Source organism: Amphibalanus amphitrite, unplaced genomic scaffold (genome assembly GCF_019059575.1).
Source record: "Amphibalanus amphitrite isolate SeventyFive unplaced genomic scaffold, NRLGWU_Aamphi_draft 000691F_arrow, whole genome shotgun sequence".
In the NCBI taxonomy this organism is placed as follows: domain Eukaryota; kingdom Metazoa; phylum Arthropoda; class Thecostraca; order Balanomorpha; family Balanidae; genus Amphibalanus; species Amphibalanus amphitrite.
The window spans coordinates 340,948-367,525 of NW_024882185.1; the positions used below are offsets into that span (position 1 = coordinate 340,948).

A 26,578-nucleotide genomic window follows, 5' to 3' on the forward strand; every position below is an offset into this window, starting at 1 on the left:
GAAATATAGAAAACAGTTTATTTTCATCGTCCATGTAAGCACACAAAAACGTACAAATATGATGACACTCGCAATGATCTACATTCTCCAAATATTCACTTTTATTTACTAGTGATGGCCATGTCCGTACTTGGGCTTCTCGACGTAGACGGGCACCTTGACGGGCACCTTCTCCTCGCGGTAGTGGTGCTTCACCACCGGGTAGTGCTTCACCACCTCCACGTGCTTCACCACCGGCACGTGCTTCACCACTGGCACGTGCTTGACGACGGGCACGTGCTTGACGACCTGGTACGGCTGGGGCACCTTTTTGTAGACGGTGTTGTAGACGGGACGGTAGACGGGCACCGGCTTGACGACCTCGTAGGGCACGCGCTTCACCACCGGGTACGGGTGGTGTTTGACCACGGTGCGGACCTTCTGGTAGCCGACGTGCTCGGTCTGGTAACCATGGTAACCGTGACCACCATCGGCCAGGGTCACGGCCAGCATGGCGGCTGTCAGAACCTGCCGGACAGTCACTTGGACAGTCAGGGCACCGCCGGATCAATTGCCGGGTCACACGGACAGTCACCACCGGATCAACTGTCAGATCACACGGACAGTCACCGCCGGATCAACTGCCGAGTGACACGGCCAGTCAGGGCACCGCCGGATCAACTGTCAGATCACACGGACAGTCACCGCCGGATCAACTGCCGAGTCACACGGACAGTCAGGGCACCGCCGGATCAACTGCCGAGTGACACGGACAGTCACCGCCGGATCAACTGTCAGATCACACGGACAGTCACCGCCGGATCAACTGTGTCAGATCACACGGACAGTCACCGCCGGATCAACTGTCAGATCACACGGACAGTCACCGCCGGATCAACTGTCAGATCACACGGACAGTCAGGGCACCGCCGGATCAACTGTCAGATCACACGGACAGTCAGGGCACCGCCGGATCAACTGTCAGATCACACGGACAGTCAGGGCACCGCCGGATCAACTGTCAGATCACACGGATAGTCACCGCCGGATCAACTGTCAGATCACACGGACAGTCACCGCCGGATCAACTGTCAGATCACACGGACAGTCACCGCCGGATCAACTGTCAGATCACACGGACAGTCAGGGCACCGCCGGATCAACTGTCAGATCACACGGACAGTCAGGGCACCGCCGGATCAACTGTCAGATCACACGGACAGTCAGGGCACCGCCGGATCAACTGTCAGATCACACGGATAGTCACCGCCGGATCAACTGTCAGATCACACGGACAGTCACCGCCGGATCAACTGTCAGATCACACGGACAGTCACCGCCGGATCAACTGTCAGATCACACAGACAGTCACCGCCGGATCAACTGTCAGATCACACGGATAGTCACCGCCGGATCAACTGTCAGATCACGCGGACAGTCACCGCCGGATCAACTGTCAGATCACACGGACAGTCACCGCCGGATCAACTGTCAGATCACACGGACAGTCACCGCCGGATCAACTGTCAGATCACACGGACAGTCACCGCCGAATCAACTGTCAGATCACACGGACAGTCAGGGCACCGCCGGATCAACTGTCAGATCACACGGACAGTCACCGCCGGATCAACTGTCAGATCACACGGACAGTCACCGCCGGATCAACTGCCGAGTGACACGGACAGTCATCGCCGGATCAACTGTCAGATCACACGGACAGTCAGGGCACCGCCGGACCAACTGCGAGACACCAATGTTGAGGAAAGTGAAACATTAGCCATATAGCCATTTTCCTCTTTAAACATTAGATAAAACCAATTATTTTTTTGTATCCTTTGCTTCAAGCTTTAATTAACTTTTAAGGATATCCCGTTTAACTCACAATGTGAAAGGGCATCGAATTCCGCAAAAAAATCAGGAATTGAGTGAGCGCACTGTTTAAGGGTTTTTTTTTTTTTTTTTTTGCTGCGCAAGTTGTTTTGTGGTTTGTACTGCTATATAATTCGTACAATAGTTATATTTTTCTTTAGAAGAATGAAAGGAAAATCCGACAATTTTATAGAGCAAACAGCCGGGCGTATCAGTCTGGAATGAGATGAAGCTGAGACCGAGCCAGAAGACCGATAGAAAATGGGCTCTTGCCGCTTACCAGCAGCTTCATGGCGTGAGTGGAGAGGTGAGGTGAGTGATACTGTGTCGGTGGACGGCCGGCGGCTGCCTTTATAGCGGCCGGCCGCGACGGGCCTGCTGTCCTCGGCAGTGCAAGGTCACATACACACACGGCTGACGAATCGGCCGGGCGGTGCGGCATCGGGTAAGCTTGCAACGCTCCTTGATGAGTCATGTATGTTTGGCTTCGAATGGATAAACGTGTTTAATTATAGGCGTACAATTACTTATCAGTTAGCTACCTACCATATGTAAATTGTATTCCAAATAAAGCTGCAAATTGGTTTATTTCAGGATGCACTAGATAAAGCTTCGATGGTGTTCAACATGTTCGATAGAAAATTAATGGACTTCATTCTCGTAACCTCCTCACTTCCTTATCAATGGTTTCCCTCTTGGCCCGTTATACCGGCCCCGGATGTCGAGATGGGTGTCAGCGACGTTTTGTTCCAACATGCAAGTGTATTTCTGAGATCTTTGATTTAATTTTGGTTGTTCGAATGGTGTTTTGTATGCATTCAAAGAAGAAAATAAATAATCATCTAGATTCGTCCCACGATTCCTGGACGTGTCCCAACTCACCATTGTCATGTCAACTGTTCTGAATTGAATCTGAATTGATGGAAACACTTAGAACATGAATTAAGAAGAAAATCCATCACTGTCAAGAATGCAGAAACCAATGACCACGTTTCCATGGGCACTCGTGATCCGGATCAGCAAAGTTAAATCGTATGATATTTCTCGAACTCTTCGTTACAGGTTATAATTCAGAGTGGATCAGGCTTATGTAATCAGTTAATCCCTTATTCTAATTTTCATATATTGGCTAACTATAATGGATTAGCTAATCCACTTTTGCTGATCCGGATCACAGGTGCCCATGGAAACCGGGCTAACATTTCACTACACATTTTCTTACAAATTTTCGAAGTTGTACATACAAATAAGAAATAATAGCCCAGGGGAGCAATAGCCCCCCTATTGCTCCCCTGCCTTGGGACGAGAATGAAGGACTTGAATAGAAACAGCTGTCACGTTAATATGAGCAATTATTTTGACCTCGCTGGACGTACCTATTGACAATTACTACATACGGTTGGGCCGCGAGTGTGGGTTGGTGGGGTCCCCTCTGGCCTCTACCTACTCCTAGTTGAGCCAGTGCTTCGCCGAAAAACAAGGTCTGTCATTACGAGACGCAATGAGTGGTACCCAATTCTAAGCTTTGCTTTAACGTCAGCTAGTGACCCCATAGGTCAGGTCAGACGGAAGGTGCACCAAGTTTTACCCTCGCCGGGCCAGGGGGGATTGATGCGACCCCCCCCCCCTTCTAAGGTTTTCGCAAATAACGTAAAAACGGCGCAGAAGGCACCTGGCGTGCGTGGTGTCTGCGTGGCGCCGGGCGACCATCAGAGGTACAATAGAAAAACACAATTCTAACGAATAGTGTTTGTCTATTTCAAACCAACCTGCGGTAAACCTCGATTGTGAATACAGGCACTGAGGGCAAAAGCTATAATAGCCGTTTTTACGATAAAAGTTTTTCTTTAATTACTTTTGGCTCAAAAGGATCACGACCTTACTTTTATGGGCGTAAAATGACCTAGCAGTCGGTGCGCCCTTAACCCCAACAAACAAACAACCCTTACTTTTGCCAGCATCCTGTTCCTCTCGTCGAGACGCGTCCAATGAATTATAATTTAACCTTGAAAGCTCATTTTAAAAATTTACCTCAGGTCAAGGTTATGACCTGACCGGAAAAGAGAATGCTGCATATCCGTCGATCCGTATCGTCGAGCTGAACATATATGTGGTGTTTTCACCGCTCTAGCATGTCTCTATCAAAAGTTATTGGCAAAAAACTGCTGGGGTCCTTATATGACCTGATATGACCACAGGTGCACACAGAGAGGTCATGAGTGCAATTTTCCTATTCAGTGTGTCATGTTTATCTATAAAACCTCCAAAGGGAGGCGCATTTCAAGTTTTCCCTATTGACTTTTAACGGAGAGGTCGCAAATTAACCTGACCTTAGGTTACAGGTATCGAAATTCCGCGATATACATTTTATACATGCTGTTACTCTAATCAATTGACGTAACCTGGTGACCTGACCTTGAACGACCCAAATCTGACATTTTCACAGCATGTGCAGAAAAGATGTATGAACAGATGTGCCAAAAACGGCAGCGCGCAGTGTCAAAAATGCCCCCTCCTCCCCCCCAGCACGACGCTGCTAGAGGGGGGTGTTTTTAGGCCGTTTTCTCTGCACATGTAAAAATTTCAGATCCGGATCGCTCAAGGTCAGGTCACGAGGTAACGTCAGCGACCTTACCTCATAAAAAGTGACAACGCTCGCCATAGCTACGCCGACTGAACGATCGCTCTGAAACTATCAGCGATTGGTGAGAGTAAAGTATGTTATATCTCGGAATTGTGACATCTGTGACCTAAGGGCAGGTGCGAGCTCTGCAACCTCTCCATTAAAAGTCAACGGGAGAGACATGAAATGCGTTTCTTTTGGACGAGCGTCGTTCTATTCTAAACACTCTAAAGCATCGGTTTAGGTCAACAGGACACATTGAATCGGAAAATGGCACACGTGACCTGTCTTTGTGCCCCTGAGGTCATATCAGGTCATGAAAAATCCCCAGCAATTTTTTGACAATAAGTTTTGATAGATACATGGTAGAGCAGTGAAAACACATCATGTCAGGTCATCAGGTCGCAAATAACGCTGCACTGCAAATATGGCATTGAAAATACACTATTTTGTCCATGGAATAAAGAGTTGTACATCGAATTGATTCAAATATGCAGGATATGCTAGGCTCGCCGAAATCCATTGCATGCCTCCCGGTTTTTCAAATTCGATCGACCTGAGGTGATATAGAGGCCATGACAAATTCTACCGAAATTTGTCCGAATGGCTTCGATTTTAAACATATGAGAGATGCATGCTCCATTTCAACGTTTTCATGTCCTACAACTTCAGCTTGCATCAATACGTGATCAACCTGATGTTTCCATGCTGCAAGAACGCTAGGGTTGGGTCACCTGAGGTCAAATGGGTCGAATTACGTTTTTGCTCATAACTTGGCACACAATAATGGCTTTCTGCTCTAGCTCTCCTATAGCACCAGTATAACGCCTTTTGGGGCGACTAACGGAGCGAGCCAGAGGGTGGGCCTTGCACGTACGAAATTGCGAGGGGGTACCTCCAACTGACTTGTGTTCGGCACCTTACTATAACCGGTCTCAAGCGATGTGTCAAAGTCGAGCGCAATCGGCCCAGCCGTTCTCGAGATCTGGAAGCGGCACCCTGCACGTGCGCACGTGCAAAATGGGTCCGAACTGACTTGTGCACGGCACCCTACTAACTGGTGCCTAACCGTGTACCAAATTTGAGCGCCATCGGTCCAGGCGTTCTCGAGATCTGGAAACGACCCTTGCACGTGCGCACGTGCAGCAGCATCCCAGCTCTGGCGCATGAATATGCATTTCCTAGTGGGTGCCTACCTATGAACATGCCAACTTTCAGCGCAATCAGCCAAGTAGTTACCGAGATATTGCAACAATTACAAAACTGACACCTCTTCGTTTTGCACGTGGCACGTGCATAAGTGGTCACCCACATGCATCGGGAATAGTCCAATGCTTGGTAGAAGGAATGAAGCTACCCTAAAAAATATGCACGTAAATCGGTCAAGTGGTTGCTAAGATATAAGCCTCGCAAAAGTGTCCGCACGGCCGGCCGGCCGCTCACCGGCCGGCCGCTCATTCTCAGAAATTTCCGATCTAAAGACTGAAACAGTCTCTTTCCGCGTTCAGGAAATCGCATGCGAGAGCCTATTCAAATATATTGTAATTTTCCCGCATCAATCGCATCCGGGAGGTGCGTGCGATTGATGCGAGCGTGCTTCCATGCATTTGAATAGGCTCTCGCAAGTCGCATGCGATTTACTGACTGCGGAAAGAGTCTGGTTCAGGCATAAGGAAAGACTACACTCGCTTCCCTCGCTTCGTAAAAAGTTATAAGCGAAGCGAGCAACTCTTGACGTGTTGTAGTGAAATTTTTACATTTACATCCCTCGAAATCCTCCCTAAATATTGACTTAGAGTAACGAAATTCACACTGGAGCGATATTATGTATAGGTTCACCAACCGAGTAAAGTTGTTTTAAGTGTCACGCAGAAGTGTCCACAAAATGTGCATGCATCACACACCAGTGTCGCTTTCATCATCACTCCAAACAAACCGTGAGGCACGAGAACGGAACACTCGACATGATGATGACCTGCGTCTGCCACGTGTACGGACGGAGACTGGGAGGCGCCGGTTCTTGTACCGTGCACCGATGCTGTACAATGCCCTCCCAGTGGAAATGCGCACGATGACAGTCGCCAATTTTAATCACGCTCTCAAGCGAGTTATTAGCACGAGGGAAACATAGGAATGCGTGTTTTACTACTAGATACTTGCTGTCGTCGTCATTATTGTCTTATTTTAGTTTTTCCCTTTTTATCATGCCCGTTTTAGTTTATGTGCATGTGGAAAGTGTGAATGTCTTTTTATATCACTGCATTTCACAACTTGACTGATGGCAAGGAATAGCCACTATGAGTGGATTTGCCTGAATAAAAATTGGTATTGGAAGCCAATGTCCAGGGGGTCGTACCAAACCCCCTGGCCGTCTGCGATATGGAAAAGGCCTGGTCTGGCGAGGGCTAAGAGAAAACCGTTATGGTGCAGCATCAACGCTCGGCAGGGACGGGTTAACGGTGAAAATGGACAATTATGTAGTATGAATATATGCTTAAGCGATGTTTGAGCGTTTGTAAATACTTTGTCCAAAAGAGGCACAGTTTCGTTCTTTTCTTACAATTTGACAATACGAATTGACCGCATCCTGCACAGACCGTCGACATAAAGACAATTATGTGATTGTTTCATGCAGTCTGTGTCTCTAAATCCCTGCAACTTGCATGTCCACCGTCCAGATGACTTACATGGCAGTGACTCGACAGGGTGCGCTGGCCGCTGACTATGGCGGCGCATATCACGATCTCACATGCAGGCCAGTTATAAGGCTCTGAGCTCCAGGTTAATAAATGGGTGCAGCGCTCGGCAGCGCTCGGTTTGTTTTTTTCGGACTGGATCAGACCACCGTTGCCTGGGCTCAGCACTTTGGACCTTGTTTTAGCTCACCTTCATGGTTTGGACGGGTTCCGTACAGTTCACATGTGACTAGCACATCTCACGGGCTCTTGTTGCCCGTCTGTCGACTCCTTTCGTGCTTACATTTTATGAGGGATGGCCAGTGCCAGACAAGCTCAATAGGTACGACTTGCAGATATTAGCCAAACTTGTTTTATTTTTCAAAACTAAGCTTTTTACCATAGGTTACCTCTAAATGTCATTGTCAATGTTCCACCATGAAGCGCCCGACTGCGGCCTTACATTTTTTTGCATGGCTTGTCGCCGTGTGAAGACAGCAGCACGGAGCAGTCTTTTCGCAGCTGCTATGGCACGATCTGGTGTGATCCTCCTAGTGGCCCTTTACAGATCTGCATTCTGACCATATACAAAAAGGCGCGGAGTTTCGTGTCGCGCAGTCGGTCGGCGCGGCGCGGCGCGTGCTGGGCCGCACACACCTGGCCGCTGGCACCTGACGTCCAGGGCAGGTCAATGCCACCGATATGTCGAGGAGAGGCAGCGAGCGAGGGCCAGGGCAGCCGCCTCCATCTGTTCGGTCCGGCGGCGCGCGAAGGCCGGCGTATGGCGCCGACCGACCCGTGACAATGACCCGGTCACAGGCGTCGAACGGGCGCCCAGATGACGACCGCGCGGTCACAGCGCGACATTATAGCGCCCAGATGACGACGGCGCGGTCGCAGCGCCAAACTGGCGCCCCAGTGACGATCAGTCACCTCAATGACATGCTGCAAGTGTTGCGGAACGCGCCACCTGTTCCAAAGACGCCTCGTCCCTAGAGCAGGGCATAAAATCGGTAGGCTGAATCTCCCTAAAAGGTTATATGAATGGCGACGGCGGGGCTTACCTTCCGGTCTCAGCAGTTGCACGTGATGCGTGGTAAAGGACATCGCCCCAGCATACAAGTCGAGCATAGAGGAGAATGAATATTCCAGAGAGTCAGGTGTTGAGATGTCAGGGGCGGGTTTGGATCTGCTGATGTTGTACACAGTGTGTTATGAAATGGTCAGCGCTCTGGACGAAGCACTAGGCAGCAGGCGCATGGAACTCGTGTGATTCAACCAGCAAAGCACCAGCAATGTACAATGATACTTCAAACCGTAATGTTGCATGTTTGGCCGTTTCCGAGCTCCAATGGCACCCAGCAGAACAATTAATGCACATATGTTATGTTCAGAACAGGACAGAAAGCACGGGAATGTAGACCGTCCAGTTCAGCCACTCAGTCCGAAGGGTTTCCTTTACCAAGAATATCTTCTTATGACTGTTGAACGGGGTGTGTATTGGTGGCATTAGAAAATATGTTATGAGAACGCAGGGGCATGCCTGAATTGCTATATGTTTGTAACACATATGCCTACAATTTTATGCTATATTTAGATACACGCACCATCCAAATAAGTAGTTTTCATTTAAAGTAAATAGGTACATGCCGGCGCCATAACTGAAACAGACGCCTCTGCTAGACAGTTGTTGGGTGTGCGCTCGGCACGCTAGAGTTCGCGTTCCACAAACGGTAAGTAGGTGATTTCGCGTACTAATTACTCAACCCATGCCAGTCAGGAACCAAGGCCGAGCCCGTAACAGGTGTGTACAACATCACAGCTACTTACGAAAAATAGCAGATCGCTTATTTCTTGTGCAAGCAAATCCGGTCCGAATCAGCGCAGCGGGCAGCTCAGCTATCGCGGTGAGGTGTCACGCGCCACAGAAAAAGCGCTGTGCCGACAGCTGTACCTACAGGTGCCGGAGCGGCCAGACCGGCCCGGCCAGCTGTCCGCTGCTGCGCGGGGTCTGCGCCGGGGGGGGGGAGGGGGGCACGGGCTGTCGGAGACAAATTGACCAGTGTAGGTCAGAACAGAACGACGCGTCAGCGCCTCTCGGCCGCTATTGACGACCACTGGAGCGTGCCGTACCCCCCTCCCCCCCGCCCGTGACGGTCAGCCCTCAAGGGCATCGCGACACGCTGGACCGAGGTGTGACGGCGTCACCGTAACGACCCCCCCCCCCCCCCGATCCCGACAGTCACCGCCGAACAGTCGGCGTCGGTACCCATATCTCGGCAGACATCGCCATGTCACAAACAGCGTCATGCATCGGCATTGTTTGCTCGTGCTCACGCTGTATGTGGAAGGCTTGTGATGTTAATCCATGCATAATAGTTACATGTGTACACTGTACACGGTCACGAGTCACGAGTAGACCGGTTATGGTAGCCAAAAAGCAAAGGTAAGGTGCCCTTAAATGTTTTTCCTCATCGATTTTAGGTATCATATTTTACGATTTTGTCATCTGCCCGATGGAATTAAAAGTGTCTGTATTCCGTTAAGTCAAAATCTATTAAGTGGTTCCAGTAAAAGCGTTAAAACTTGGTGAAGATGCGTCGCTTTATTTTGCAGTAGTAGGTATTTCCCACCAGTTTTTCCCAAATCTCAATGCAGGGAGCGTCCATCTGGACTGGGAGAAGTAGCGACGGCGAGAGCCATGTTCAAGTCATTTCGGCTCACGCTATTACGTTTCGGTGATGATCTGCGGTGAATGACGCTGGTCGCGGCCAGATAGGCCTGCGTCCTCGTCCTGCGCCCTGCGTCCTTAATTAAAGGGGAGGCCAAAGCTATAGAACTAGGGGGTGGCTTGCGTCCAGCGCCTCGTTTCATGAAAGGAATTACTTACGGCGCTCCGTCAATTATGCCAGATTTGGCGTATTTGATGTCAATTCGGTTTCATAAAGCCGGAGACCGGAGTAATTCACGTCATCGAAATTACGGAGCTTCATTTACGGCAAATGCTCGATTCCGGACCAATTGATGCCATTTGGGTTTCATAAAACGACGTAATTAACGCCAAATATTTTATCACGTTCTTGATATCAGTGGTGTAAACTACGCACAAAAATGTTGCGTTAATTTGAATTAACCCTCGCCGGCCGAGAGGGGGGCGCCGCCCCCCCCTAGGGTTTTTTTCGCGATAGCTCCGAGCACGCTGGCGATAGAGAGCTGAAACTTGGCATACCCGACCTTTGATTCAAGCCGGATCTTTTGACACCAACCGCATTTTTGGGTCAGGTCAGGTCACTGACCTATGACGTCATAAGTGAACCTCTGCACGGTCTTCAGATGTCGCAACTTCGCAACGCCCTCACTGCCAGAGGAGATGTCACAGGGAAATGAAACTTGCAGGATCTAGTATCCATTATGAGTCTCACAACTTGTATATCTCGGATTTTTCCTAAAGGTCATATGAGGTCAGGTCATTTTCGTGACCTCACCATTATAAGTCAATGGGGGAAAATGAAAACTGCTATTCTGGCGCCGGGAACGATCTCCAACTATCTCAAGCACACAGAATCGTGATTTGATGCACTCCTTGCAAGGTTAGATGCGTCACTTTTGCAATGTTGACCTTTCGTGACGTCATTTATGACGTCATCAAGGTCATATCAGTTTTTTGTCAATAACTCTTGATCAAATTGAGCTAGCGAGTCGGGAAAGCCACCAATGGACTCAGGAAGACCTGCCGAATCGAATGATATGCAACATGACCTCTTTCGACCAACTTCGTGACCTGAGGGTGCTGACCTGACCTTGACCTGAGGTCAACACCCCAAGTTGACCTGACCCGGACAAAAAGTATATCATTCGACGCGCCTGAGCGAGGCGAGCACGATGCTGCCAAAATCGGCGCTCTGCGGCCGTTTTTTGCGAAGTTATTCACCAAAAACTGAACCGTACCTTGGGGCACTTGACCTGACCTCAGAGGTCACCGGTTGACCTAGGACCTTAAAATCGGGTACCAATCTCTGCGTCTCGTAACGGCGCACACGCTCGTTTTTTCCGCGACACGCTAGCTCCACCAGGGGCGAAACGGCGAGGGGGGTCGTACCCGCCCCCCCCCCCTCGGCCGCCGCGTATGTAGAAAACCAATAGGTCCGGCGAGGGTTAAAGGAACTATCCCACCTTCTAAAATGCTGTTAAAACCAATTAAATTGTGCCCGACTTTATAGATTGGATGACCAGGAACACGGATCTGGCATTTATTTTTCATTAAACATCTTAGGCTTCCCATATTCCAAACACAAATTTTCAAATATGTGACGTCACAGCCCAAAATTACCTCCTTCCCCAGGCCACATTACTGTCATAAAGCTGATTCTTTTTACTCTGAAGGCACCACAACAAAGTTCAGACCAAGTTTTAAGCGATTTTTCAACGAACAAACCCATTTAAATCAGAATGACTAAACGAGGTGACGTCACACTAACGGTCGCTCCATGTTGAAGATAGGGCCTTGCGCAAGGCCCATTTTCAAATGAAGGGAACGAATTTCTTCAACACCAAGAGGCCGCGGGGGTTGCAACCTAGATAGATAGTGGTTTCTGAACCTCGCCGCAAACTTGGCTATCTCAACTCAAACCCCATGTTAAAGGTGGGATAGTCCCTTTAGGTAATGTGAAGATTCGAAGCTAATTTTTAATATATTTTATAATGTTGAGCCCGGTGAGGAAGAAAGAACAGTCAAAATGAGAAAAAGAAACTGCAACTCATTTTGTTTATTCGCTGCGCCGCGCCACTTTCGTATTAGGCACTTCCGCTTAGCTGGCTTTCTGCTGTTTTCAATATATTGATTTAATAGAGGATGGTCATCAATATCAATTTTGTTTTTTCATAAACAATTTTTAAGATTTAAATTCAACATAGTTGTTTTATAATTTCTCGTAAAAAATAAGTGTTGACATGAAATTGTCATTTGTAACACGCTTGATAAATTACGGCAACTACGCAAATGTGCTTAATTACGGAGGTGTAAACAATTCACAGTTGTGGCTTTGTGAAACGGCTTCATTTGCGCTCCGTAGTTTTAAATGGTGTGAATTACGGAAAGGTGTAAGTTACGGCAGAACTTTATGAAACGAGAACCTGGTGTATATCAAGCGCTAGTTTCTGAACTATGCCGTGTTGTTTCCAGAGTTGCCTCATGGAGGGTTATAAAATTAGTTAGAGACGTGCACAACGAGCTCTGCCAAGCTAGAAGCTTCGGAAAACCGATCGTACAAAAAAAAAACTTTGAACTAGAGGCTTGGAAACAATTTAATATTCAATATGTGGTAAAGTTGAGCCACTTTTTAACTGGCAACTTTTTACTCAGCGTTTAAAGAAAAATCAGAAAGTCTTGTATATGCTTCAACGTTAGTTTTAGAGACATTGTAACAAATAGTAAGAAAATTAAACTCACTCTCATTCTACCTAAAAGTAAATTCCAGATTCGAAATAAAACAACTTTTTGAGAAGCGTTCGGCATTGCGCCATCATCAGCTCTGGAAAATGATTTGCAAACATTTGAAAAATATGCATTTGAGATGATAGTTTTTTCTGCAGTTATTTCATCCAGTACTTCCTTCATATTATATAACAGTTGGCGGCGCAAGAACATTTCATTATACACAATGCAATACACATGCATGTAGATCGACATCGTATCAAATAAACATCGTATAAATTAACATCAAATCAACATCGTATCTTATCGTGCATCATTCTTTTTAACATACCTATTCTTTTGAACGTTATAGGTGGCCCAGATATGAGATATTCAGGCTCAGGCTATAATTGACAAAAGAAATGGAAAAGAGTATATGTGCGATATTTCGTGTTCGACACTTTTTACGAGTGCATGAAAGTGTCGAACACGAAATATCGCATATATGCTCTTTTCCATTTCTTTTGCCAATTATACAATGAGCCAAAGGCTATTACTTACATATTTGCCAACGTTCTTTCGCTAACAGATCCAGAAACTTCGCGACAAGTCAACGGTCTTGCCAAATGCCACAAGATAAAAACTGACATAGACGGCTTTTGTGAAGACAATTTTCTTAAATAAATTTTGACAGAACGACTTGGTACTTGTTGTCTTACCAACGACGTGGCTCTCTTGTTGAGACTCGTTGAATGATAAAGAGCTGATCGTTAACAGTTAAAAATTTGGTCTCTCGCTAGTCATGACCTGTCCCCAAAAAGGTGAAGTTACTTTTGCTTTGACCCGTACACTTAAACACATTTGTCGTCTTCTTGTTCCTCTACCATGACTCTATTTAGCATTACCGAAGCATTGCTGGTGACCTTTTTGTGACATTGCATGATCTCAGAGGCATACCCACCAAGAGTCCGGGGTGCCAACGGCTTAGCGGTGTGTCTGCTAATAGCTTAGTCTGTTTTCAAACAGCCTAGCTGGGTATACACTATACAGTAGAGATGTCAATCGGATATCAACTTTTTGGTATACCGATACCAAGCCGATACCAACTCGGTATTTGTTATTTCAATCCTAATGTGTTTGGTATTTTGTTGGTATCATGAACCCTCGCTAATGTTTCAGAGGCTAAGAAATAGGTAAAAAGTTAGTGTTTTCCTCATGCTCCCAAGTTGGGTTGGTTTCGGTATTTCCCCACGGTTTTGGTTGGTATTTGGTTTGGCATCGGTATTCTGATTTTCCGTATAATTGACATCACTAGTATACAGGCCGTTTGTAAAGAGCATGTAACTAATGCTATGTATGTATAATTCGATATGGAGAAGCCGATGTCACCCGTGAAAAAGTAGGACCTAAAGGGTCGAATCTATCTACAAGTGACATCTAATTACATAGATGGTTAATAGGGGTTAATGCTTACGCATCGGATTTCCCAGGGAGCAGGCGCCCCTTAAAGGTTGTGATGGCGCCCCCTGCATCTGCTTTGTCACCCTGGTGAAATTTCCTTAAAATAGGCCGTTCTTCATTGATAACTTTAGTCAAATGTCAACAAATTACTGAAAGTAGCTACACCACGATGGAAATGTGAGTATTACCCTACAGCTTTTAACGCAGGTTATGGGGCTCTTTTAACACTTACGGGCATAGGCGTAGGAACAGGGGGGGGGGGCCGGGGGGCCATGGCCCCCCACTTTCGGAGGTGGGGGGGCCAGCAATGTTAACTGCCCCCCCCCCCACTTTTTGCTGACTTAAGTGTCTGTCTGTACCTAACCTACCACCCGGTAACTTGACAACTATTCAGCTTGCCCTTTAATGAGGATTCCTTTTTGTTTCTACAGCGTTATTGACCGCAATTTCCTTCACTCAATGAAGGAAACCATATCAGAGACAAGACTGTGAGTCCTGGTGACAGCATTTTGTTGAATACGAGGCGCGGGACAGCGAGCACTAAAAAGGTATAGGCAATACTAAGACAATACTAGCACGGTGCAGGAGAATGCGTATACAAACGACCAACGCTTGACCTTATCTGCTTGGGGTCGGCATAGTTCGTCAAAGGCGTACTAGCTGGGGGCCAGGGTGACCGTGCCTCAGCCTCGGTTCAAACAGGCTGGGGGCCAGCAATGTCTGTTTCTGCCCCTCCCCCTTCCACTTTCAGTGCAGTGGCGGTCGCAGAGGGGGATCAGGGCCATGCCCTTCCCCCCTCCAAAGGCTAATCAGGGGGCCATCATATCATTTGCCCCCCCCCCCCAAACAACCAATGGGCCCCCATGGGCGTATGGGGCTCTGGCCCTTATTCGATTGTCACGAGACTCAAGAATCCCACGCTAGCTATTAACAGCTCCCAAACCAGTCTTTGAGGGTCCTACACTGATCTCGGAGGGCCCTTCAGTGGCGGTCAAGCGCCCACATTGACCGCTGAGAACCCACATTGACCTCATTTGAGGGCCCCTAAACCGGCCTCAAGGGCCCAGCCGGCGTCTGAGGGCCTCACACCGGCCTCTGGTGGCCTCATTTCTGTCTCTGGGGTCCCAAGACTAGCCTTTAGGTGCCTTTGAGGGCCCCGCACTGAATTCTGAAGACCCGATGCCGGCCTCTAAGGGTCCGCATCGGCCTCTGAGGGTCCACCTTGGCCTGAGGGGTCCAACGCCGGCCCATGCCGGTCTTTTAGGGCCCCACACTGACCTCTAAGGGCCCATGCTGACCTGTAAGGACCCACATTAGCCTATGAGGCCTTGCACGGGATTCTGAAGACCTGATGCCGGCCTCGGAGGCCCATCTTGGTTTTTGAGGGCCTTCTGCTGGTCTCTGGGTTCCAACACCGGTCCATGCCGGTATTTTAGGGTCCCACATTAACCTCTAAGGGCCCCGCACTGGATTCCGGAGATCCGATGCCGGTCTCCAAGGGTCCGCATCGGCCTCTGAGGGCCCACCTTGGCCTATGAGGGCCCTCCGCTGGTCTCTAGGTTCCAAGTCCCGCCCATGCCGGTCTGTTACGGCCCCACACTGACCTCTAAGGGCCCATGCTGGCCTGTAAGGACACGCATTAGTCTCTGAGGGCCTTGCACTGGATTCTGAAGACCTGATGCTGGCCTCTGAGGCCCATCTTGGTTTTTGAGGGTCTTCTGCTGGCCTCTGGGGTCCAACACCGGCCCATGCCGGCATTTTAGGGTCCCACACTGACCTCTGAGGGCCCATACTGCCTGGCCTGTAAGGACCCACATTAGCCTCTGATGGCCCAAGTCGGCATCTTAAGGTCTCATCCTGCCCTTTGCAGGCCCTGTACTGGTCTCTGAGGGCCTTAACCCTCGCCGGTCGGGGGGGCGGGTGCCGCCCCTCCATAGGTTTCTTTCGCGATAGCTCCGAACACGCCGGCGATAGAGAGCTGAAGCTTGGCATACCTTACCTTTGAATCAAACGGGATCTTTTGACACCAACCGCATTTTCGGGTCAGATCAGGTCACTGACCCTGTGTGGTCATAAGTGAACCTCTGCACGGTCTTCAGATGTCGCAACCTCGCAACGCCCTCACTGCCAGAGGAGATTTCACAGGGAAATGAACCTTGGAGGACCTAGTATCCAATAGGATTCTCTCAACTTGTATAATGTATATCTCGGATTTTTCCTAAAGTTCATATGAGGTCAGGTCATTTTCGTGACCTCACCATTAGGTATAAGTCAATGGGGATAAACTGAAAACTTTTTCTGGCGCCGGGAACGATCGATCTCCAACTATCTCAAGCACACCGAATCGTGATTTCATGCACTCCTTGCAAGGTTCGATGCGTCACTTTTGCAATGTTGACCTTGCGCGACGTCATTTATGAAGTTATAAGGGTCTTATTAGTTTTTCGTCAATAACTAGGTACCGATCAAATTGAGCTAGCGAGTCGGGAAAGCCACCTATGGACTCAAGAAGACCTGCCGAATCGAATGATATGCGACATGACCTCCTTCGACCAATTTCGTGACCTGGGGACGCCGACCTGACCGTGACCCGAGGTCAACAACCTAAGTTTACCTCACCCAAACAAAAAGTATATCATTCGACGCGCCTGAGAGAGGCGAACACGATGCTGGCAAAATCGCGGCTCTGCGGCCATTTTTTGCGAAGTTATTCACCAAAAACGGAACCGTGCCTTGAGGCACTTGACCTGACCTCAGAGGTCACCGGTTTTTGTTTGTTTTGTTGGGTTAGGCCCTTTCGGTTCAATGAGACCATTTCAGAGCCGGAAGGATGATAGGATATAGGGGGAGACATTGGTCTGGGCAGGCACCCTAGTGAGTCGCCGGGGCTGAGCCCGTCCAGAGGACAGGCCACCCAGCCCCAAGGCACTCACTGCACCCGGCTACGGGGTGCGCTCCCTCGGGAGCAGCGGTGCCGCTCCAAGGGAGCAGCCCGCATGAGATAAAATTGCCTGTCCAGCCCGGACGGGGTTGCGGTGTGGAGGAGAAGGATTTCAGTATCCTGAGGATAGAAGCACGGAACGGTGTCAGAGGTCACCGGTTGACCTAGGACCATAAAATCGGGTATCGATCTCTGCGTCTCGTAACGGCGCACACGCTCGTTTTACCGCGACGCGCTAGCTCCACCTGGGGCGAAACGGCGAGGGGGGTCGTACCCGTCCCCCGCCCCCTCGGCCAGCGCGTATGTAGAAAACCTATAGGACCGGGCCGTGGAGGGTTAAACTGGCCTCTGAAGGCCCAGACCGTCTAAAAGTCCCACACCGGCCTCTGATAAGTGATAGTCAATCAGCCCAGTTGCAGTGGTCGCTGATATAAAACCTCTTAAAAACGTTATAGGCCTGGCTGAGCCTAGCTGGGCCGTTCATGCTGATTTTTATAGGTATACCTATTGAAAAGACTCGCTTTGCACGTTTCACGCTTGCTCGTAATGAAAAAGTTGCTGGATGCCTCTGGAATTTGCATGGGTGGCAACGGCTGCGGAGGACAGGGGAACGCGTCCATCAGTTTGAGTTTATGGACGGGAGACTCCCTGAAATTTCAGCCAATTTTTTCTTTTTTTTATCTCGATTTTTTTTACCTCTGAGCATGTTTGCGAAAACAAAGTGGCCGAAATCCGAGGAGAAATCGGATTTTGGGGGTAGGTTAGGTTTTGGACCTCTGGGACCCTGGCCCCCCCACTTTCGAAAACGTTCCTACGCCTATGCTTACGGACCCTTTCAACCTGGTCATTCAAAGGCCCTTTTGACTGCAGACCCCCCCCCCCCCCTGAGTGAATTCCTAGATACGCCACTGGACACGTATGATAGCAGCGTGCTGCTATCATCGGTGAAACGGCGCAGGTTATCTGTCTTATTTGCTTGTTCTTGTAGTTAGCAAAATGAGGTATCTGTTGAGCAGTGGGCGGTGCCACCCGTCACGGGACCCGTGTCTGTGTGCCGGGGACACAGGTCCAGGTATACAGGTGTAGGTAGCGCTGCTGCAGACGCCGTCTCGTGAACGCCGCGGCCGCCAGATGTCTCTTGGGTCCGGGTCCGAGTACCCGCTGCAGCCCGCTGTCCCAGGGTCCGCGCGGGGGACGCCCGGTGACATTAGCCGGTTTCACGACGGGCTATCCGGCGAATGAACCTAATTTGACCAAATCTGCACCTAATCTCTTTTACAGCATATATCTTCATTTTATGAATTTATTTCATTGTTTTATAGGGACTATCCCACCTTTACATTAGGTTTGAGTTGAGATAGCCAAGTTTGCGGCGAGGTCCAGAAACCACTATCTATCTATCTTGGTTGCAACCCCCGCGGCCTCGTGGTGTTGAAGAAATTCGTTCCCTTCATTTGAAAATGAGCCCTGCGCAAGGCCCAATCTCTTAACCATTAACGGTAATCTGATGACGTCATTTGCCTTTTGAACGCCTGTTCAAGTGAAGTATCACTTGATTTACGAATAAGCCAATCAGAGACACTTGGGGCATTCCACGATAGATCGTACCACTTTTTTCCAATTTGACACCCTCATCTCTCGGAATTTGACGATAATTGGTCTCAGGGGTAATCAGGGGCTCTGAATCCACCTGTAACAATTTCAGGCTTATCAGATTAGTATTTTTTGAGTTATAGTGTATAACATTTTTTGGATCTTGCTTTGCAGCGCTAAGTTTGGCGGGCTGTAACTCGAAGATGGATTATTCAAATGCCAAATGTTATATAACATTAAACTTGCAATGAAGCAGAGATTAATATGTATTTTTGAAATTTCGAAAAATTCGCTTTTTTGATATGACATATGAATATCGAGTTTTCTTTCATTTGTATTTTTTGGACTTTGGGACCAAATTTTTTTGAATTTATATTTCTTTAAAAAAGTATTTGGCTCACTGTTAACAAATATGCAAAAAATTAGGAAGGTGTTCTTTCTATAAATGTATTTATTTTACGTCACGATAACGGTTTCGAATAGTGATTTCGGGAGGGGAGCTTACAAATGGCGTGGTAAAGCTGCCTAGTGACATCGCGGGCTACTGAAATTTCAATTGAAGTCTGAGTCATCTGAAAAAAGTGAAAAGAGGTTTCATCCAAACCTCTTTCCTATAAGCGCGAGGGTGAAAAAGGCTGTTTGGTTCTGACATTGTTTTGGACGCCAACGACCATATCTGTCCGAGATGAAAGTTACAGGACGCATACATGGTGTCCTCCAGAGGTCTCACAACTTGTATATCTGGGAATTTTTAAGGTTACGTGAGGTCAGGTCGGTCACGTGACAACACTGTTATAAGTCAATGGGGAAATATAAAAACTGTTATTTTGGCGCCGAGAATGATCTAAAACTATGCCAGGTACATGGTATCGTGATTTCATGCACTTCTTGCAAAGTCCAATGCTTTTCTTTTGCATAGGTAACCTTGCGTGACGTCATTTATGACGTCACTAGGGTCGTACGAGTTTTTCGTCAATAACTCCCGATCAAATGGAGCTAGAGAGTCGGGAAAGCCACCAATGGACTCGGGAAGACCTTCCGAATCGAATGATATGCCATATGATACCCTTTGCCCAGCTTCGTGACCTGAGGGGCTCTGACCTGACCTTGATCCGAGGTCAACTACTTAAGTTGACCTCACCCAAGCAAAAAGTATACCATTCGATGCACCTGAGCTAGGCAAACACAATGATGCCAAAATCGCGGCTCTGCGGCCATTTTTTGCGAAGTTATTTACTAAAAACCGAACCCGTAACTTCAGTCACTTGACCTGACCTCAGACGCTACCGGTTAAATTGAGACCTTAAAATCGGGTACCAATCGCTGCGACTTGTTGCGGCACACACGCTCGTTTTTTTCCGCGAGGCTATAGCTCTATTAGAAGCGAAACGGCGTGCTGGGGTCGTATCAACCCCTCCGAAACCCATTTTGTTTGCGGGAAAATGAGGATTTTATCCCTCGCCGGACCTATTGGTTTTCTACATACGCGCCGGCCGAGGGGGGGGGCGGGTACGAACCCCCCCTTAAGGTCCTAGGTCAACCGGTGACCTCTGAGGTCAGGTCAAGTGCCCCAAGGTACGGTTCAGTTTTTGGTGAATAACTTCGCAAAAAACGGCCGCAGAGCGCCGATTTTGGCAGCATCGTGTTCGTCTCGCTCAGGCGCGTCGAATGATATACTTTTTGTCCGGGTCAGGTCAACTTGGGGTGTTGACCTCAGGTCAAGGTCAGGTCAGCACCCCCAGGTCACGAAGTTGGTCGAAAGAGGTCATGTCGCATATCATTCGATTCGGCAGGTCTTCCTGAGTCCATTGGTGGCTTTCCCGACTCGCTAGCTCAATTTGATCAAGAGTTATTGACGAAAAACTAATATGACCTTGATGACGTCATAAATGACGTCACGCAAGGTCAACATTGCAAAAGTGACGCATCTTACCTTGCAAGGAGTGCATCAAATCACGATTCTGTGTGCTTGAGATAGTTGGAGATCGTTCCCGGCTCCAGAATAGCAGTTTGAATTTTTCCCCATTGACTTATAATGGTGAGGTCACGAAAATGACCTGACCTCATATGACCTTTAGGAAAAATCCGAGATATACAAGTTGTGGGACTCATAATGGATACTAGATCCTGCAAGTTTCATTTCCCTGTGACATCTCCTCTGGCAGTGAGGGCGTTGCGAAGTTGCGACATCTGAAGACCGTGCAGAGGTTCACTTATGACGTCATAGGTCAGTGACCTGACCTGACCCAAAAATGCGGTTGGTGTCAAAAGATCTGGCTTGGATTAAAGGTCAGGTATGCCAAGTTTCAGCTCTCTATCGCCAGCGTGTTCGGAGCTATCGCGAAAAAACCCTATGGGGGGGCGGCACCCGCCCCCCCCCCCTCGGCCGGCGAGGGTTATAGAAAGAACACCTTTCTAATTTTTTGCATGTCGATTTGCAATGACATTAAGTTTATTTTGAAAAATAAAAAATAGAAAAATTTTGGTCCCAAAGGTCATTAGAGGCAAATGAAAAAGATTAAGGTTTTTGCTCAACAATGAAAATTTTTCTTTGGAATTTTTAAATGGTAATATTAATTTTTGATTCATCGCAAGCTTAGTGCTGTTTACTGTTTGTTGGTAGCTTAACCCGTTCTTGAGTTACAGGCCATCAAACTCACCGTTACAAACCGAAGTTAAAAAAATGTAATGCAGTATAACTCAAAAAGTTTTGATCTGAGAAGTCTGATATTTTGCCAGGCGTCTTTGGGGCCTATTATTACCCCTAGGACGGATTTTCATTAAAATCTGAGAGATGAGGGTGACGGGCCTGGTACGATCTATCGTGGAATGCCCCACTTTTGTTATTGTATGAGCCGAGTCATATTTGAGAGCAAATACCTATATTTGCTGCCAAATTTCCCCCAAACTGACATGAAGTAAATCCTTCATTACGTCACAGATCCGATCTAAATGACGTCACGATGAAATATAAAAGTCGCAATATCTCAAAAAGTATACGATAAAAACGCGTAAAAACTTGCAGAATTCGTCCCAATATCATGAGTAACATTTCCGAATCCTAAACGGGACTTTTTTGAAGGTGGGATAGTCCCTTTAATCGACGATACCTACTCTCTGATAATATGACAAAGCAGGCATAGGTATAAGCAATTAGCGCAACCCATAGCTACTAAGAGATACACTGAACCTACTGTTAACGCCAGACGCCTTGAGACCCTAATTTTTTGCGATTATTTTAAAATGCGTGGAATAATTTCAACCATAGGGGAAGTTGGGGCAATGCCGGAGTTGGGGCAAAGCCGAAATTCGAGATATTTCGAAAACCGTAAGACATGGATGCCACCTGTCAGTGATGCTCTGAAGCTTAAGTGACTACAATTATCGCATGTTTGTTACGAGTCGTCATTCGGAATACTTCGACTGTGAGGGCGCCAAGAGCGTTTTCAAGGTACGTTTCCCTTGTACTACATGCGCCTTTGAAGCTGCATTTCTTACTCATTATGCTACCGTTTGTCTGGCAAATTCGGTCAAGTAATCTTTAGCATGTCTTTGCATAAGTGTGCTGCCTATTTGAAATTTATACAGCACGTTGAAAAGTTATGGGCCTGCAAATGAAAGTATGGCAGGCTGGGGTAATGCCGAAAACGTGCGATTACGCACGTGTTAAAAGCACGCTACGTGGACTTTACTGCTGTAGAATAGCAACGCGTATTTTTAGTCACACAAATTACACTTTCAACCGACACAACGGCCTGTTACCTATAAGGAATGATTTACCTGGCATGTTCTTATTATATCACACAATTATAACTTCCAGTGTGCACCGCGTCCTCAAGCTCTTAAAACGCGTGTCAGCTTTGATCAATTCTGGATAAAGTTTGAGATAAAATGGCAAAACATCAATGTCGGCATTCCCCGTAGATCATTTCTCCCATTTTCGGCTTTCCCCGCAGTCCGGGGCAACGCCGAAAAAGTCACTTCTTTGATATTTTTAGTTTGTGCGCTTAACGGTATGTGAATTCATCAAATGCGCCTGGTATGTTTGAAAGGCAAAAGACTGGCCTCTCGAATGACGCCAACAAGAATAGCTTATGTTGTCTACCTTGCGTGCTACGGGCGTCAGAAAAAAAGTCTTCGGCGTTTCCCCAACTTCCCCTACCTATTTAGGAAATAGCTGTTTCAAGACATGCCGAAACTTTTTCTTCAAATACATTTTGTTGTCACTTAAATATTTGTGGCAGTTGTCATTGACTCGTAATGTTAACTGTTTTTTCCATCCTGGATAGAGGCTTTCATACGTCATATGACAGGCTCCGCCCACGACTGCACGGCATTGACCCGTGCCCATCAGCGACCTCTGTACAAACGACACCCCTGCCATCTGTAAAGGACTATGAATTTCGCTGACGTTTCACGTGTTATGAATCAATTGCAGCAGACCGTCAAGTAAATGTTAGGCTCTTGTTGACTCTTGTAGGCAGGACCAAGAGGACCATTACTCCTCAGTCTACTACTCACACATGCTTCGGAAAAACGTTAACGATTCCTAACAAATGCGATTTTCGATGTGGGATATCTGTGTGGTGAAATACGAGCGAGCCTTATGATGTAAGCGAAGGCAATTAGCTAGTTATTGCGCTAGTCGATGGGGGCATATAGCGATGTACAAATCAGGAGCTACTTGATGACATCCGACATCCCATCATCCATCGCATTATCTGCAACGCCATAGCCGCTTTGGCTTTAAATACAGGTGAATATTCCTAACCTTATGTCAGTTATATGCCCTCTGCCGTCATTTGCAGCTTATAAAAAATAAAACAAATATCAGCGAGCATATCAGCATTGTACAAGCAGTGCGCATTCAGCATTATGGCTCCTCAGTAGAGATGTCAATCGGATACCAACTTTTCGTTATACCGATACCAAACCGATACCAACTTGGTATTTGGTATTTCAATCCTAATGTAGGTACTTGGTATTTTGTTGGTATTATGAACCCTCACTTATGTATAAGAGGCTGAGAAATTGGTTAAAAGTCGGTATTTCCCTCATGTTATGAAGTTAGTTCGGTATCGGTATTTCTTTACGGTTTATGTTGGTATTTGGTTTGGTATCGGTATTCAGATTTTCTGTAGTTGACATCACTACTCCTCAGTCATCATGTCGCTCTTTGGGCAGTCAGACAAGACGTTACGCACAACTCCGTCGGCTTTCGGCACCGCTCGACCGTCCCCGCTCCCCGCCACAGCGAGAGTGACCGCGCGCCGGCCCGAAACCGCCGCAGGCCAAGACCACAGAGGCGGGGCTTAGATGTGACGTCATAACGTATCACAGACTGACTGGTGATAGCCTCTACACGCCGAGTGAAAATCTTGCTCGAAATTTAACATTACGAGTCAATGAGAAGTGCCTGAAATATTGAAATGGCGACAAAATATCTAAATTGTAAAAGTTTCGGCAGGTCTTGAAACGGCCATGTCCTGAGCTTGGTTGAAATTCTTCCATGCATTTAAAAATTATCGCGAAAAATTAGGGTCTCAAGAGGTCTGGCGTTAGCAGTAATCTGATCAAATCTGCACCTAATCTGCACCAAATTTGCACCAAATGTGTACCAGATGGCCGTCGTGAAAACGGCTATTGCCGGCTCCATCAGGTTCCAGCATATTACCTGTTTTCACGACGGGGCGACAGGCTATCCGGCGAGTGCACCTAATTTGACCAAATATGCACCTAATCTCTTCTACAGCAAATTTCTTTATTTTATGAATTTATTTCAGTGTATGCTCTCTGTTAATATGACAAAGCAGGCATGCGCCTGCTTTGAGCTGAAGTGAGTCGGAGTCAGAGTTGGAGTCGATGGTTCTGCACGGAGTCGAAGTCGGACTTGGAGTCGCAAAAATCTTACCGACTCCGACTCAAGAGTCGGAGTTAACACACATGGCTCAAAGTCATCCCGTACCTACACCTGTTTGCTTGGCGATATTACGCTCGTTGACCATTTAAAATAAGAATTTGCAGAGGCCAAGCCCATACCCCTGTTTTGGACGAGCGTTTTCATTTAAAAAAGGCAGAAGACAGCGTTTGCGCCAAAACCTGCTTTTAGTTATGCATAGTATTTTAGGCAATGCAAGGCCTTGGAACGCGCGAAGAGTCATTTCAGGTAAGATAGACAGATTTCCGACATCATCTTTCCTTTCGGTACTTAAAGTGATCCATCCCACCACTCAAAACGAATGTGAATTCACATTCGTTTTGAGTTGAGACTTGAGGTGGTCAAATTAGGGTCCCTGGCTTGTGCTTACCGATTTGGGCACTCACAACATCGAGCAATGCTTTAATTCGAAGCTACTCGTATTTAATTTCAAACTTTGCAGTATGCGTTTGAATGCCCCCTTAGAATTTGTGACCTCGGCGGCCGGCGCAGATCTAGCGATTTATTAAAGGTAGACTGCCACCTTTTTTCCACAAAACGGTTTTCACTAGAGCTGAGCCACCTATGTCCCAGACTGAAGTCGGTTTTCCGAAATTCGAACCCGTTTGCGAGAAATCGGAGACCAAAGTTCAGTTTGATGCCATTTTTTTAGTCCAAGAAAACCGACATCTCTACTGTTTATCGATAACTTTGAAACATGAATTTTCTTATCTTTTGGTAAATATATGTCAAAACTTTGATTGTTTCGAGATCAGAGAAGAATTTTGGAGTGTCAAAATAAAAGTTAAACTTATATATTCAGTAGTTCATTTTTTCCAAAAAAGTGTGGGAAATGGGGTTTAACATGGGCCAGACCCATTCCAAATGAGCCATGATTTTTAAATGTTTTACGAACTTAAATGCAAAATAAATTAAACATGGCCAATTTCTTATGAAATCATATATTAGTAAATCATAAAATACCTTACTTTTTCAAATAAAATGTAATAATCTTATGACCTTGAAGTCTAGTGATGTGTAAACATTGTCGCTAGACATTAACCGATTGATAATTGTATGATAATCGACAATTTTTTTCGCGATTCACGTGATGATACTTTGTCAGGTGAATTCTAAAATTTTGTTTTGTCCAGGGAATAAATCATAGGCCGATCTGAGAAAACTTTTTGAAGGTGGCAGTCTTCCTTTAAGACCTTGATAAAATGCAACCAGTATAACGCCTTTTGTGGCGTGTAACGGAGCGAGCGAGAGGGTGAGCCTTGCACGTGCAAAATTTCGAGGGGGTACCTCCAACTGACTTGTGCACGACACCGCTACTAACCGGTCTCTAGTGATGTGCCAAATTTGAGCACAATCGGCCCAGCCGTTCTCGAGATCTGGAAGCGGCACCCTGCACGTGCGCACGTGCAAAATGGGCCCCAACTGACTTGTGCACGGCACCCTACTAACTGGTCCCTAACCGTGTACCAAATTTGAGCGCCATCGGTCCAGCCGTTCTCGAGATCTGGAAACGACCCCTGCACGTGCGCACGTGCAGCAGCACCCCAACTCTGGCACATGGATATGCAGTGCCTAGTGGGTGCCTACCTACATGCCAACTTTCAGCGCAATCGGCCAAGTAGTTACCGAGATATTGCAACAATTACAAAACTGACACCTCTTCGTTTTGCACGTGGCACGTGCATAAGGGGTCACCCGCATGCATCGGGAATAGTCCAATACTTGGTAGAAGGAATGAAGCTACACTACAAAAATTACCGCGTAAATCGGTCAAGTGGTTGCTGAGATATAAGCCTCGCAAAAGCGTCCGCACGGCCGGCCCGCCGGCCGCTCATACTCAGAAATTTCCGAGGAAAGACTCCGCTCGCTTCGCTCGCTCCGTAATTATTGCTGTGGTTTATGTAGGGGAGACCCGGGAAGCTGGGCCGGTTTTGTAAAAAGACAATTTTCTTCCAGTGGGCAGTGGCTAGACCTGGTTTTTCACCCTGTGTACATACGTGACATTGCCGTTCGCCTGTAAAGTGTGCCTGATATTAGGCATATGGAATCAACTATTTTGGCTCGAGATAATTTTGAATAAATC

General features: G+C 47.3%; 1 protein-coding gene across 2 annotated transcripts in view; it reads right to left on the reverse strand.

The window, feature by feature from the left end:
- LOC122364686 overlaps nucleotides 1-26,578 on the reverse strand; it is a 36,284-nt gene continuing 9,706 nt past the window's right edge. The window contains exons 1-2 of one of the 2 annotated variants that reach the window (XM_043335297.1): nucleotides 2,132-2,228; nucleotides 1-507 (exon numbers count right to left, since the gene is read on the reverse strand). In XM_043335297.1, the coding sequence (XP_043191232.1) occupies nucleotides 109-507; nucleotides 2,132-2,143 (411 nt within the window). In that variant the 5' untranslated portion in view covers nucleotides 2,144-2,228 and the 3' untranslated portion in view covers nucleotides 1-108. Of the gene's footprint in view, nucleotides 508-2,131; nucleotides 2,229-26,578 lie in introns of those variants that run through there. The other variant, XM_043335296.1, reaches the window with a different exon arrangement.